The sequence below is a fragment of the Podarcis melisellensis genome (assembly GCF_964234715.1).
Source record: "Podarcis melisellensis genome assembly, chromosome: 14".
Lineage (NCBI taxonomy): Eukaryota > Metazoa > Chordata > Lepidosauria > Squamata > Lacertidae > Podarcis > Podarcis melisellensis.
The window spans coordinates 10,628,590-10,643,827 of NC_138546.1; the positions used below are offsets into that span (position 1 = coordinate 10,628,590).

General features: G+C 46.7%; 1 protein-coding gene across 1 annotated transcript; it reads left to right on the forward strand.

Annotated features, from left to right (window-relative positions):
- The first annotated feature begins 418 nt into the window (after positions 1-418).
- Positions 419-15,192, forward strand: BRI3 (brain protein I3). The gene is made up of 3 exons (XM_081889434.1): positions 419-1,027; positions 8,388-8,502; positions 14,790-15,192. The coding sequence occupies exons 1-3, from the start codon at positions 862-864 to the stop codon at positions 14,920-14,922; spliced, it is 414 nt and encodes a 137-aa protein (XP_081745560.1). The 5' UTR covers positions 419-861; the 3' UTR covers positions 14,923-15,192.
- Positions 15,193-15,238: the final 46 nt, after the last annotated feature.

The window sequence follows — 15,238 nt, forward strand, 5'->3', positions numbered from 1 at the left end:
GCTAGGAATAAGCAGTCCCACCATGGGCGTAGCCAGGAATTTTGTTGGTGGGGGGGGCAGCCTTTCCTTTTTTTTTTTAGGGAATCATAGTTGTTGATTTTTTTTTTTAATGAAACCACCCCATAAAGAGGACATGGGGGGGGGCAGGCTACGCCCATGAGTCCCACTGCACCCAATAGGCCTTAACCTCTGATCTAGTTAGACTGGCGAGGGAGAATGCGCCTCCTTTCGCTTATTTCAAAACGTGGCGGCCTGCCAGCCCTTGCCCCACCTCCGCCCTCCTCCTGCCCCTGAGCTGGGCGGCCCCCGCCAGGCTCTCACCCGGCCCTGGAACCCCCCGCGGCCAGCTGCGTAAAGAGAGAGAGTGCGCGCGCGCACACACACGTGCATGCGCGCCGGGGCGTCTCCTTTAAGAGGGGGTTTCCCTGCGCCTGCCGGAGTCTCCGCCGTGTCTCCGCCGGGGGAGCCTCCTCTTCCCTCCTCCTCCTCTTCTTCCTCGGCGTCACGTGAGCCCGAGTCTTGTGACTGGCCTGCGAGGAGCGAAGCACATTGCCGCGGCGGGCGCGCCGTGCAGCTCCGGAGTTGCGCGGCTGCGTTCCTGGCGCGGGTGGGCAGGATCCGTCCATGCCCAGGGGGCGAAGGCGGCTTGCTGCTGCTGGAGCTGCCGGCTTAGCGGGGCGAGGCTGCCTTCCCTTCCCGCCCTCCCTCTCCACCCTCCTGCCGTGCGCTCTCCGCCTCTACTCGGAGAGTTGCGCGCCCCTCTGCGCTCTCCCGCCTGCCTTGCGGGCTTCTCCTCGCGGCTGATCCCCCGGCGGGGGCGGCCAGGAGCAGCCGCCGCCGCCGCCCTCCCCTTCGAGGATCATGGACAGCAAGCCCCTCCTCCAGGATAGACCCCCGGCTTACAGCCCCGCTAGCCAAGCGGGCGCCGGCTACGAGTACGGGCCGAACAGCTACGGGGCCATCCCGGCGCCCCAGCCCGGCTTCCAGCCGCCGCCGCCCTACACCTACCCCACCGGTCCTGGAGCTGGTAAGCAGGGAGAAGGGGGGGCGGGCAAGAAGGATCTGGGTGTGGATTCTGCGGGAGGGGCGTTTAATGGAGAGGATCACCCCCCTCTCCTGAACCTGTAGGAGTGAGGCAGGTTTCAGAGCACTGGGAGATGGGGGGCTGTAGCCCCACAAAGCGCAAGGGGCTCGCCTGTCTCTATCCACACTGCGCGCTGGCGGCCGCAGCAGACAGAGGTTTGGGCTGGGAGGGGTGTGGGTGAAGGCGGGTCACGTGGTCAGGGCAGGAGACAGGCTTGACCCTCCCGCGCCCCTGGGTGTTGGGAAAGCAGTGAGTCCCAGGTACTGGGCGCCCAAGTCAGGCTAAGTGGGTAGTTCTTGCGATAGGAAACGCTGCTCTTGTTGCATGTCGTCAGCTGTCAAGCAGGAGAACTTTTGCAATGTCAAGAAGGGGAAACGGGATTTCAGGGTTATGCAAATAATCAAATCCTCTTTGCCCTACACTTGAGGAAGTTTCCTGCCTTAAAATATATATATATATATATATATATATATGAAAAGTTTGTGTTAAGAAACATTTTTCTTATTCTGGGATCAGTTACACCTTATTTTAAAATAAAAGTACAGTGGTACCTCGGGTTAAGTACTTAATTCGTTCCGGAGGTCCATTCTTAACCTGAAACTGTTCTTAACCTGAAGCACCACTTTAGCTAATGGGGCCTCCCACTGCCGCCGCGCCACCAGAGCCCGATTTCTGTTCTCATCCTGAAGCAAAGTTCTTAACCCGAGGTCCTATTTCTGGGTTAGCGGAGTCTGTAACCTGAAGCGTCTGTAACCTGAAGCGTATGTAACCTGGGGTACCACTGTATGCAAGAGTGGGGACTCATCATATATTGGTTCCCAGGAATGGTAGTTTTCTATAGAAAGATTTATGTATTAAAGTAATATTCCGCCCTTCCTCCCAAAGGAGCCCACTGTGGCAAACACATCAACCTTAAAACAATACAGTAAAAAGTGCCAGTTATTTCACAACAACATACTTTTCTACATAATAATTTTAAGGCTTCAAATTTAAGATTTTAAACAGTCCAGAAGCTGTTACACGAGAAGTAGGATTTCTTCCAGTTACTGTTAGAGCTCCCAAGCTAAACATTCCAAGGGTTGTTTTTATATTAAAAAAAACAAAACAACGAGCTGTATTTCCTGCCTTAAAAAGGCAGCTCAGAAAGGCTTGTCTGCTTTCCCTTTCTGTTTTCCCTGTTAAAAATTGGACAGTGCAAAAATTCAGCCAGCCCGGCTACGCTGATTGAAAAGGCTTCCAAAACAGTTTAAACATTTAATATGATTTTTTTGAATAAAAAGTTTAATACTGTCTGGGGGAATAGTAGGTACAAAATATACGTAATTTAGATACACCCCCCCCCCGTACAATAGAAATGTTTTGTTTGTAGTTATTTACATTGCACATATGCCAGAGCCTTGTGAGTTGGTGAGACGTGTTAAACAAAAGGAACCAGAGTTGGAAGGTTGTGAATTGAACTTTGAGTCTCCCAGAATTGAGTCTTGAGTCTTCCTAAGAACCTGCGTTGTTTTAGGTCAGGCTCCGAATTACGATTGCCTTTTCTATGGTGGTAGAATTCCACTCGCCCTCTCTCAGCAAGGCCTTGTTATGGTTTATTCGTCCAACAATTCTAGAGAATTAGAATTCTAGAATCCTCTGGGGGTCCAGATTCCTCTGGACTAGAGCTCCCACCAGCCCTGTCCATTGGCCATACTGGTTGAGGTTGATGGGAGTGGGAGTCTTAACAGGCTCACGGGTTCCCACTACCTCTGATCCCCCTTACCATTGGTTCCTGGTCATGATGGCTGCACTGAAACTCTGGGTTCAGAGGCAGCATATTTATTATTTTTAGCAGGGATGGGGAACCTCAGGTCCAGGGGCCAAATGCGGCCTTCCCAGCCTGTCGCGGACTGGGTTGGACACAGAGGAATGGTGGGAGGAATCACCAAGGGAAGGAGGCTCAGAGCCCGGGGCATGGTGGTGGGACAACAATGATTGGTCAGAGGGAGAAGAGGGAGTTGATAGGGTTGATGGGAGTTGTAGTCTACAATGTCTGGAAGGGCCACTGTTTTTAAAAGTCCCTAAAATGGCAGAGATAATATAGTTTGGTGTGGAGTGGGCTATTTAGCTGGCTTGCATTTTTTCCCCTTTTTATAATTTTATTTATAGTTTCCGTTTATATAGATTTCAATAGTTTAACAATATTTGTAACATTTCAAACCTTGACGTCCTCCTCTTTCTGCGGTTCCTTAAATTTATTTTTATCATTTCCTGCACATTCTAAATTAACTTACTGTTTTATTCATCTATTTTAATTATATATTACAGTAATCCTGCCAATGTCTTTATCTGTTTACAACTTGTTTGTAAAATGTTCAATAAACCATTTCCATTCTTTTACAAAAAGTTTATTATTTTGATTTTTTATTCTTCCGGTAAGTTTCGCCATTTCTGCATAGTTCTGCATTCCGGAGCTCCGGTCGGATCCCGAGGTTTCCGCAACTGGAGGTGCCACTTCTGCGCATGCGCATGGTGTGTAGAGCGCTCCTGTGCATGCGGCAAAACCCAGAAGAATACTTCTGGGTTTGCTGCTTTCGCAACCCGAAGTTTACGTTACCTGAGCATAAGCCGAGGTTCTACTGTACTTGCTGGGGGAGTGAGGAATGTATTCAGCCCCAACCCCTCACCCCAAAGCACAACATATCTGAGGCTTGTGTGCCTGTAAGAAGCATTTTTTCCTTGATGGAAACATCAGCTTCAAGGAAAGGTTATCTTGTTCCCTTGCAACAACTCATAGCCACAGTAAAAAATAGCTCAGGAAAGGGTGCTTTGGGACAAAAATTCCAGTTCGAGTTCAAAGGGTGATGAGCTCATGCTTCTTTAGTAATCCTGTGGGAAGTTCAGCTTGCGGTTAAGGAGGATGGATGGATGGGAAAAATGTTCTGAAATCTGAGTGACCTGAGGGCCACCCACTCCCTTCTGGGGGGCCGCATGCTACTGTGGGTGGGGTGAGGGGCAAGAGTGGGTTGAGCAACGAATGTCCACCTTTGTACAGGCAAGAAAGAGGAATTACGAGAGTACAGGGGGCACAGTCCAGTCAGGCAAAGTGACCTGAAGGCCAGAATGGCTTGGAGTGATCTCTGTGGAGAGAGAGAGCGACTGTTAAACCATTTTGAGTACAGTGGTACCTTGCTTCCCAAACTTAATTTGTTCTGGAAGTCCGTTCTAAAACCAAAGTGTTCTAAAACCAAGGTGCGCTTTCCCATAGAAAGTAATGCAAAAGGGATGAATCCGTTCCAGACTTTTAAAAACAACCCTTAAAACAGAAATTTAACATGAATTTTACTACCTCTGTGGTTGTTCTGTTAATGGTTCTCTTGGCTTTGCAGCTTTTATCCATTTCTGCAGTCACACAATCAGTTAATCAGTAGCTGAACTGGGTTCTATGCTATGAAACTGGGTTTGTCACTAAAACAAAATTGAACAAAAAAGCCACAAAAATGCAAAAACAAAAGCATCAAATATAAGCTCCAAATATCTAATCGGAAGCAGGGTACTCAAATCAGAAACGGAAAACTCAAACAGGAAGAGGAATACTCCAATCAGAAATGGAGGACCAAAAATGGAACACGTTCGGCTTCCGAAAAAAAGTTCTCAAACTGGAACAGTCACTTGTGGGTTTGCAGCATTCAGGTTCCAAGTTGTTGGAGAACTAAGCTGTTTGAAAACCAACATACCACTTTATTGCCACTCTGCCATATTTGACAGGCAGACGGGGACAAAACAGCCTCGCTGGCCAAATGGACCTCACTGGTGGGCCTAGTTAGGCCTGTGGATTGAAGGTTCCTTACCCCTCCTTTAAATATAATAAATCTTTCTAATAGTGAACTTGGGTGGTGTGGTAGTCAAAACTGAGGGGAGCTGGCAAAGAGGCTTGAGGGAATCCCGAGGCTTTCAAAAACCTACTTTTAAAAAGAAATTCCAAAGAGGGCATGAAGGGTGGTATACGAATTTAATAAACACTCCATTAACACCACAGTAAGGACTGAGCGTGTGCCATGGAGGGCAGAGCAGGCTTCCCCAATCTGGTGCCCTCTGGATGTTGTTGGGCTCCATACTCCAAGCCACCCCAGCCGGCATGCCTGGTGGTCAAGCAAGATGGGAGTTGTAGTCCAGCAAACATCTGGAGGGCCACAGATCTTGGCTCCCAATGTAGAGCGATGCTGATAATTAACCTCCATGGGGGGGTGTTATTTGGGGGTCACAGCGGGTAAACGAGTTTAATTCCAGGTAGCCCCACATGTTGATAGCAATGTCTGATGGCCATGTGACAAGCCCCAGGGCTGGGTGTGAAAACACACGCAGAGAAGGCTTTGAGTAGTGACACCTGTGGCACAGCCATCTTGCCTGTGAGATCCTGGGTGCGTGATGTTTTTTAAGCAGGAGGAGGTAGGCTGTTTTTTAAATTATTATAAAGCACTTATCCATTTTCTTGGCTGGGAACTGGGACCCTTGGCTGAGTTCTCAAACTGTAGGTTTTCTTTTGCCATTTCCGTGGTACTAAAGTATGCTCTTTGAAGTTAATAATTAGCCGAGTGTACGTCCGTAGGCCTGAAAACTGAGGAGAACTGAAACCGAGGAACAGTTTGCTATTGCATATGGTGAATATTAAGTCTTATCTGGAATACTTTGTCCCAGTTCCATCTTGATGAGTGCATGAGAGCTTGAGTGAATGCCAGGAAGCACGTGAGAGAGAGAGAGAGAGAGAGAGAGAGAGAGAGAGAGAGAGAGAGAGAGAGAGAGAAAGAATGAATCCACAAAAATACCAACCCATAAAGATTTATCAGCTATGTGGTCACTTGGAAGCAAGGCAGGGGGAGGGCCCCACTGTCCTATTTATTGCCTGTGTTAACACAGATCTGTCCTTCACTTCCCCCACCCTTGTCTCATTTAATCATTTTGGAAAGCTGACTTTATTCAATAGATAGAAATGCCTGAAATAAATAGTATTTTTCAATAATAAAAACACTCTGCGTTCAGACATCACACCGAACCATAGTTTATTTTTTGACAGTAATATTAAATATTACTAGTAATAATTAAACACAATGTGCAGTACTTCTCACATGTTATAAGTTACCTTATTTATGTAATATACAGCGTCAGCTTATCTAAATATTTTTATTTCATTTTTATTTCATTGGGTAGTGGGAACGCAGGGGGAGATTAATTATGGTTATGAAATAAAAGAGTGAAGATTGGGTGCAGCAACGGGATGAATTTAAAAACAAAACAAAAAACAAACTACCACTGAAAATGGGGCGGGAAGTCAGTAGAACAAAAGAAAGAATTATGTATTGGAAATTTATGTGATTTTTTTTTGGAAATTTAATAAAATATATATTTTTTGAAAAGAAAGCGTTGGTGTTCGGAAGGCATGGGGTGAACTGTAGAGCAGCATTCAGAAAATGCTTATCAATTTCTGTAACTAATAGATAAGAGAATTCAGGAGAGGTATGTCTCTACATGCAAACAGTTTCTGTTTGCTTAAAGTCTCTGTACAGTCTTTTTTTGCATGCTCCCCCCCCATAAAAAAACATCAGCTGACTGACTTCTCCACTGAGCAAACAAAAATGTGACTTGACCTGAATCCAGACTCTGGAAGAGTAATGTTCCCAAGAAAAAAAAAGAGGATTCTCCTTTAACTTTTGCAACCACAGCACTAGTGTTCCCTGTGTCTGGCAACACTATAGTGAGGGTAGCCATCTGATGGGTCTCAAACCCTCTGTGAGTTAGGGGCGTCGCCTGCATGCGAAGACATGGGCTGGTGGATTGAGCAGATGAGAGCAATAGTGGGTCCAGTGGTCATGAAGGCAGTTTCCGCACATGCTGTGTAGGGGGGAAGATGGAACTCGTCTACCTGGGAAGGCAGCCTATCTAGGAGAAGGAAAACTCTGATTCTAAATCTCCACTGCCTTGGCGGAGTATCTTCAGGAGAAGAAAAGTCTAGGGAGTGTCATCTTCTTTGGCGATCACTCATAGCCAAGTAAGATTGTCTTCCATGGTTTTAACAATGAGTCCACAAGTGACTGTGGAGGCCAGTTCTGGATCCACATGTCCTTCCACTGTGGGGACATTGGTTTCCGGGCGGGAGTTGATCACGGTGTGGATTTGCCAAGCATGCCTTCCTCTTAGTATGTTTCTCCCTTGCATCCTGAGTTTGAGTGTCTTCCAAGCCCATGACACCTTTAGTAAAGGCTGGTCTCCAATCGGAGCACTTGCAGGCAAGTGTTTCCCAATTGTTGGTGTTTTACTACATTTTTAAAGACTTGCCTTGAGACAGTCTTTAAACCTCTTTTGTTGACCACCAGCATTATGCTTTCCATTACACTAGGGAATGTAAGCCCTACACAAAGCCAGAGTGAGGTCTCTAAGATGGTTTGATGGTACCTTGTGTGCCGCCTCCTGGCAACTCCTGCAGCCAAGCTGGTGCCAAACGTCTTGGTCTGCTTCCCTTTGGACCACATCAGCGAGGCCAAGAGGGGAGTCTTGTCATCCGGCCAGCCCAGGACCTCCATACATACAGCCCAGGTTTGCACCCCAGAGAGGTCACTTTGGTGCGGCTAACACAGTGGTTTGACTTAACCCCCGGAGACACACTCCATTGTCTCTCTCTCTCTCTCTTTTTTAATAAATATTTTTTATTAAGGTTTCAACAAAATTAACAAAACACAACATAAAAGCACAACACAAAACATAATAAAACATAAAACATATATAAGTTCAATTCTTAATTTCTTGTACCTTACTTTCCCGACTTCCTCATACCTCCCCTTTCTGTATTCCAATTTCAAATTTATTTTCAGCAAATCCTTCCCTTATTTTTAGCTTACTTTTAATATTGCTTACTCTCCTTAATTTAACCGTTGTCGCTATTAACTCCTTCATTTCTAATCCAACATCATTTTAACACTCATTAATTTTGCTATATTTCTTTAAATAGTCCTTAAATTTTCTCCAATCTTCTTCCGCCGTTTCTCTTCCCTGGTCTCGGATTCTCGTCATCTCGGCCAAACCCATATAGTCAATCACCTTCATCTGCCATTCTTCCACGGTGGGTAAATCTTGTGTCTTCCAGTACTTTGCGATGAGTATTCTTGCTGCTGTTGTGACACACATACTTACCTGGCAAGGGAGATACCATGATCACACTCCATTGTCTCTCAAGGCAGACAGATGTTGACAGCTTTGGCCTTGCCTCTAAATTTCCAAAATGTTTTTAAAGCAACTTAACGTGCACCTTTTCTGCTTCTTCCCCCACCAGGATATGTTGTGCCTTCGGGTCCACCGGCGCATAACTACCCCAACACCACGTACACGATAATCCAGCAACCTCCCACCACGTCCGTCGTTGTCGTTGGCGGCTGCCCAGCTTGCAGGTATTATGACCGTTCTCATTTCTGTTACACCTCTTCTCTCTTTTTAAGTCTGGCCTGTTAACAATCCATGTGAAGTTGGAGTGGGGAGGTTTGCAGCAAGAGAGATTAGAGTCTCTTCCCCCTATATATATTTTTTTAAATAAAAAACTAGCATTTTTCTTGTCAGGAAATGGCTGCCGTGCGGGTGTGGCAGAACACAAAATGGCTGCTCCCAGGGTTCCTCAGACAGATCCTTCTATTGGACAACAGACCTGTGTTGCTTGTCCTGTTTTCCAGTAACTAGCCTCCTGCCCTTAGGTGGCAGTGGAAGATTTTTGCTTTTCACCAGTGATTCAACAGCCCACCCAGTCTGCTTCTATATGTGTCGTAGACCCCAGGTTTCTGAAAGACCTCCTCCTGCAGAGACCCTTTTGGGAGTTAAGATCAGCAAAGTGGACCCTCTTGATAGTTCTTACCTCCCTCAGACGTTTGGTAGGTGGTGATCTGAGAGAAGGCATTCTCTGCAGCAGCCCCTTGTTCTTGAATTTCTCTTCCTCACCCCGAGGTGTGCCTGCTACTCTCACTATACAGCTGAAGTTTGTGCCTCTTTATGCTGGCCTTTGGCACCTGAGCTGTATATTTTTTGGACCCACTCCAGTTGTGATCATAATGAACTGTTTTAATAAATACAAGTGCTAAGTGCAATAGTGATGTTGTATTATTATAACAGTGGTTCGTTTTGCTCCAGACACCAAATAATCCTTTCTCTCGGGGGAGCGAAATGTCTCAGTACGTAACTAGACTTTGATGGTTCCCCAACCATTGGCCAAATTGACTGGGGCTGGTGGGAGTTTTATCCCAGCACTCACAAGTCCCCCCACTCTTGCCTGGACCAACATGTCGAAGCTGCTGAGCAAGGAGCAGCTTGCACCAGTCAAGTCCTTAGCCAGCGGATTCCACGTTGCAAAGATCATGACTTTAATTGGCTTATTTGTTAGCAGCGTTGAAAAGCAAGGTCAGGGTGTTTTTCGAGACCAGAGACAAAAGGCCAAGCACGCCTGGAGTATCCACCCTAGTGATAAACTGACCACTTTGTTTTTTATTGTATTATTACTTTTTTTCAAACCTATCTTCTGACTTCACTGAAGGATGTGTTATTAGTTTCCAGGGGGGGGGGAAATCTTTTGCATCCCCCTTAACCCAGAAAACGGCAGGAGTAACATGACAAAATTCAAGGCAGCATCCCAGACTGAAGTTCTTCCGTGCCATTTTTGTGGGGGAGCAGAAGCAGGCATGTGTGGAAATGGATGCCCAACGTTGCCCAATGAAGTTTGTTCTTTCACATCATGCCCACGGGCGTGAATGAAATGCCAGTGTCTTGGCCAGAAAGCCACAGTCCCATATCACAACAGGTAGTGCAGTGTGAAAAGAACATTAGAAACAGGACAGAGGTGCTAGCATTATAATCAGGAAAACGAACACAATATTTCCCTATGTCTTAATGTGCCATAGGTGCAAAATGCCTGACTGGCCGTGAAATATTCTGGGGGGACAGACTCGCCGCTGACATTGTTTTATAATTCTTCAGTTCAAAGTAAAAGGGAATTTGGAGAGGAACACAAAATGTCGAATGATCTTTGTCGGGAAGTATCAAGAGGGTGTTGTTGTTTTTGCAAAGGATAGGAGGGAATCACAAGTGTCATGAGATGAACTTTGTGGAGCCAGAGGGTGGGGAACTTGTTTACCCCTCAGATATTGCTGGACTCAGACTCCCATCATCTGGGGCTTTTGGACATGCTGGCTGGGCCTGATGATGGGAGTTTGCTTCCAACAGCACAAGCTGGGAAACAGATTTCTCACCCCTGTTGTAGAGAGAAGGCACCTCTTTTCCCCTTGCAGCTGTAAGGAGTAAAGGGGTGAAGAGGAGAGGGCTGTTGGTGACCACTAGCCATGATGGCTGAGAACAGGATGCTAGACTAACCAGAAAGGCCATTGGAAGTTGATTTATACAGTGTCAGACCATTGGTCCATCTAGCTCAGTACTGTCAACACGGACAGGTGGTGCAGCTCTGCAGGAGTGATTGAAGAAAGAGGGGAAAGGGAGTAGCTCCCCCCGCCAGCCAGAGGAAGCTGGCCCACTGGGGCAAGTGGGGCGCTGCCAACACCCACCCTCACCTGTCTGCTGCCTTACCTACTTCTTGTCCAAGAAGTGGCGCTCTTCCTTAGTGTTGCTTTTGTGAAATTCAGCAAGGGAGGGGGACAGAACTAGAATTAGTTGCCTCTGCCTGCTATTGGCTTTGCTTGGGTTCCTGGCCTTCTGTTCTGCCAGTCTCTACGGGCATCATCCTCCCTGGCTGCCAGCATGTGGCCCCTGATGGATCTCCCCCCCCTCTCCTCCCTGGAATGCAGTCCTTGATAGTAAAGATTCCCGTCTTTCGGTGTGGGAGATGCTAACTCTGAGAACTTTGTCACTGGCTTGGCAAAGGAGCAATAACATTTGACCAAAGGTGCTGCGGACAACTATTTAATAAATTCTAATAGTTCACCAAGCAGCAGCAGCAGCAGCAGCCAGGCAGCTCAAGTGAGGGCCCCTGCTTGTGGTATAAATAAACGCTGCCTATTTTTAGAGCCTCTGGGAGTGGCGTGGCTTTAAGCCACAGGAAAGCTGCTTAAGTTCTCCAGGCAAACTCTTACTTTATAGCTAAGATTAGCCTGTCTTTAAATGAAGCCTGTTACTGTACCCTTCCTGGCTTCCCCTTCCTTCATTATCTGATCTTAAGAGGCAACTCCCATGAAGGAAGCAGTGTGTTATTTGTGTTTCCAGAACTCTATATGGGTAGCATTTAGCTAAGGCAGTATCCTGACTCCTGCCCTGTCCATGGAAACAGGCACTAACTTGGAGGTTAAGGCTATCAAGGGCTACTAGCCATGTTGGCTATAGGCTCTGCCTCCACAGTCAGAGGAGGGAGGGGTCTTGTGCTCAGATCCTGCTTGAGGGACGTCTTGTTGGCCAATGAGAACAGGATGCTGGACTAGATCCAGCAGGGCTCTTCTTGTGCAAGACAGAAATCTCCAATGAGGCAGACAAAAGATGCACGCTCAGCAATAGGTAATGAGTCACGGCAGCTGCTGTGTTCCAGCTAGATGGCAGGAAAAGAGAAGCTAGCTGGACTGGAAGCAGTGGTCTTGAGTTGAAAGAGTCCACGATCAGGGCAAGGAGGTCAGAACTGCATGGAAGGAGCAGAGCTGTCCCAATGGGTTGGCACACCCACACACCCAGCATTTGAAGATGAGAAAGTGTGTTTACTCCTGCAGTGTGCAGATGCTCATTGCATTGGGGAGAATGCAACTGTTCCCAGCGGCAGAAGCGTCTCTGGGTCCTGGTTGAGTTGTCAGAGTCCTCCTCTTCGGACTGTGGTCCTTCCACCTCAAATGATGGGCTGATGCCCTTCCTGGATCCTGTTGCTGTGCAACAGGGAGATGGGAGTTCTGTTTCCCCAGCTGGCAGAGCCACATCCTGGAAGGGGGAGGCACCCACCTCCTCCAGCCTCTGTTCTTGGGACTCAGCCTCCTCCTTTATGCTTCTTCCTGTATCCTCTCCTTGCCCGTCTCCGTCTGCTTCTCTACTGGTGGCACCTTGAGACTCAAGACAGGCAGGACAAGGAGTGGGGAGGAAATGTTCAGCCTACAATTAAGCAGTGGGAATGCTGCAAACAACTGCCAAACACAGTGTTCATTGGGCAGCACCCTCAGGCTTCATGTCTAGCCCTTAGCAACCTGATGAGCTCCAGATATTTGGTCTGCAAATCCAGTGAGCCCTGGCTAGCCTGGTTGTGGGATGCTTGAGCTACTGGGTTGGGGCTGGTGGGAATTGCAAGAATAATTCAATTGGTTTCACAAGGTCTAAAATACCCATACTTGAAACTCTGAAAAACCACAAAATGACTGGGTTACACCACAAGAAAAGCTTTCCTAAACAAAAATGTATCCAGTAGGCACCGAAACATAATCACATTAGGCTTCTGTCTGATTTTGGCTTGCAGTTGATTCCAGAGAGCTGGCGCTGCAACTCTAAAAGCCTGGTTTCCAGTACATACTTTAAGTCAGTGAGGGGAAGGGGACCTCATGGGCACCAGGGAAGGCCTCTCTGGGCACATCTGCACCCATGGGCAGATTTTATATGAATCTGTGTCCCCCTTTTTTGTGTGTGATGCATAAATGGCTGCCCTACTTTAGCAGCAAAGGAGCAATGCAGCCTGTTAGGGTCTAGGACAAGGGCAGGGATCCTTTTTCAGCCCGAGGGCCGCATTCCCTTCTAGGTAGTCTTCTGGGGGGCCACGTCCCTATGGTAGGCAGAGCTTGAGACAAAAGTGGGTAGAGCAGATAAACTTTCCATTTTCCGAACCCTAACCTGGGGTAAAATCCTAAAAAAGGAGAACAACTTTGGTCGGCCCTCACGGCCCTTCACTTCATCAAATCTGGCCCTCTTTGAAAAAGGTTTGGACACCATGGACCTTCCACCTGCCGCTCGTTCTCCCACAGCTCCCCCCCCCCCCGCCGGTGTCTCTTTTGTCAACTGTGTGCCATTGTTCTGTGTAGCTTGCTCTTTTCATCACTGGAGAAATGGCAAGAGTCCATTGCTGGCAACTGGCCCCTGCTGAAACACATTTGCATCTGCATTTCAAGGTCACTCCAGTTCCCTTTCTTTTTCCTTTTGGCTTTTCTTGCACATGTGATTGCCAAAGGACGGCCTCTGTTTTCGTGAAATCAACACTGCTCCACTTCTGCTCTTGAGAATACTTGGCAGAAAACTTGTGACTTTTACCCAGAGTAAAAAATGCTGAGGCTATCTCTTTCCCCATCGGAGCGGATTCTGAGTGCCTAGAACTCTCCCCTGCCCCCCACTATGAAAATCCAACAACAAAAAAACCCCAAGAGGGATCTGTTTCTCCTGAGACATCAGTGAAGGGTGAGCTTTCTGTGTGACTGAAGGAATCTCACACGGCTCTTAAGAACGGCTTTGGAAGAACTCTCTCTAGGAGAGGTGACCTCTGTTGGACTGGGAAGCAAACGAAGAAGTTGCCAAAGGAAATAAGCTCATTTGTTGGTGCAGATGAGAAGCCTCTCTCCCTGTTTGTCGCACATATTACATAATGGGCTATTTGGGGACAATTGCCACATCTCTTTTCTTCTCCATCTCCCATCCTAACGTTAAACATGCAGAGTAAGCCTTGGTAATGTCTGACTGTCCATGAATTGCTTCTAGTCATGTCTGGAAGGGCGTTTCTTCAAAACATCTGGTCTGGCAGCAGAAGTGCCCGCCTCTTGACCAAAACAAGGGAGACCTTTTATCTCAGTTTCGAAAGCTATTGAAGGCTAAGTCATCACAGGGCCTCTTGGCTAAAATACAGTGTTGTTTCGTAAGGGGAGGGAGCATGGGAATTCAAAAGCAGTTTTTAAAAAGTGCTGCATTACTGTAGTCCATTAACGTTTCTGACTCCAAGAAATAAAATTTTAAACCAAAGGGTTTAAACACATATTTTTAAAAACTTGATTCTTTAGGTTTTATTTTGATTTGTATTGAAGGTTTTACCTGTTTTAAAATGTCCTGTAAGTCAGTGCTTTTCAAAGCTAGCCAATGTGGTGGACTGGCAAATTCCCCACCCCCCAATGTCCCATGGACTGGTACCATATTTGGTCTCTGAAGCATCCCGGCCAACCTGGGCTGCGGTGGAGTTGTCAGGGACCAGCAGCTAGTGGTTGTTTGGGGACCACCACTTTGAGTAGCGCTGTTTTAAGTTAGAATTGGTTCTCGAACACCTTGGTACTTGTACGTTTTGGCTCGTGAACAGCGCAAAACCGGAAGTGTTCCGGTTTGCGAACATTTTTTTGGAAGCCGAATATCCGAAGCTGCTTCCGATTGAGTGCAGGAAGCTCCTGCAGCCAATTGGAAGCCACGCTTTGGTTTTTGGAAGCCGAATGGACCTCCGGAACAGATTACATTCGAGAACCAAGGTACAATGGTATTTGTTAAGCAAAGGTCTTCATGTAGCTAAAAATTCAAAAATAAGTTGTGAGCTAGCTTTGAAGATGAGTGTGTGGAAAGCAACTTGTTAGGGGTAGTTTATTCAAAAACATATTTCTATCATCTAAGAGACATTTTAAAAGTGCATGGAAGCTTTATAGGCTGTATTGCTGCAAGAGACCAATCTTCAGAAAGTTTGTCATTCTGTCAAGCTTGGTGCTCATTTTATACATTTTCTTTTTAAAGAGCAATTATAGCCACTTATTTTTTCTCTCTCTTGCAGAGTTGGTGTATTGGAAGACACATTCACCTGTCTCGGTGTCTTTTGTGCCATCGTATTCTTTCCTATTGGAATTCTCTTCTGTCTTGCATTGAGGCAACGAAGATGTCCTAACTGCGGTGCAACGTTTGGTTAAGGGATCAACACAAATAGGTTTTTTGGAAGCTGTAACTATTGTAGTACCTTTTTTCTAATGTAAATGTCATGTACAATCAAGTTTATGCTTCAGAGATGATTTTGTAAAAGTGTGATGAAATTAGTCTGTCTCTTTCTCTTCTCTTGCATGCGAAACTGATCTATGAGCATGTGTGTGTGTGTGTAAGACACAAATCCACCCCCACCCCCCGCTTTCTGTTTAAAATGCACCTTTTGGAAATTTAAATAAAAGTGGGTTTTTGCAACTTCACTGGGGCCCAGCTCTTTCTTCTAAAGAGAAATAAAATTTAGTAGCG

What these genes read in the sequence shown, in the direction of transcription:
- BRI3 (XM_081889434.1), top strand. Translation starts at nt 862, where the DNA reads ATGGACAGCAAGCCCCTCCTCCAGGATAGACCCCCGGCTTACAGCCCC. An exon ending in CCCCACCGGTCCTGGAGCTG is followed by an intron (nt 1,028 to 8,387) that starts GTAAGCAGGGAG and finishes TTCCCCCACCAG; the next exon opens with GATATGTTGTGCCTTCGGGT. An exon ending in GGCGGCTGCCCAGCTTGCAG is followed by an intron (nt 8,503 to 14,789) that starts GTATTATGACCG and finishes TCTCTCTTGCAG; the next exon opens with AGTTGGTGTATTGGAAGACA.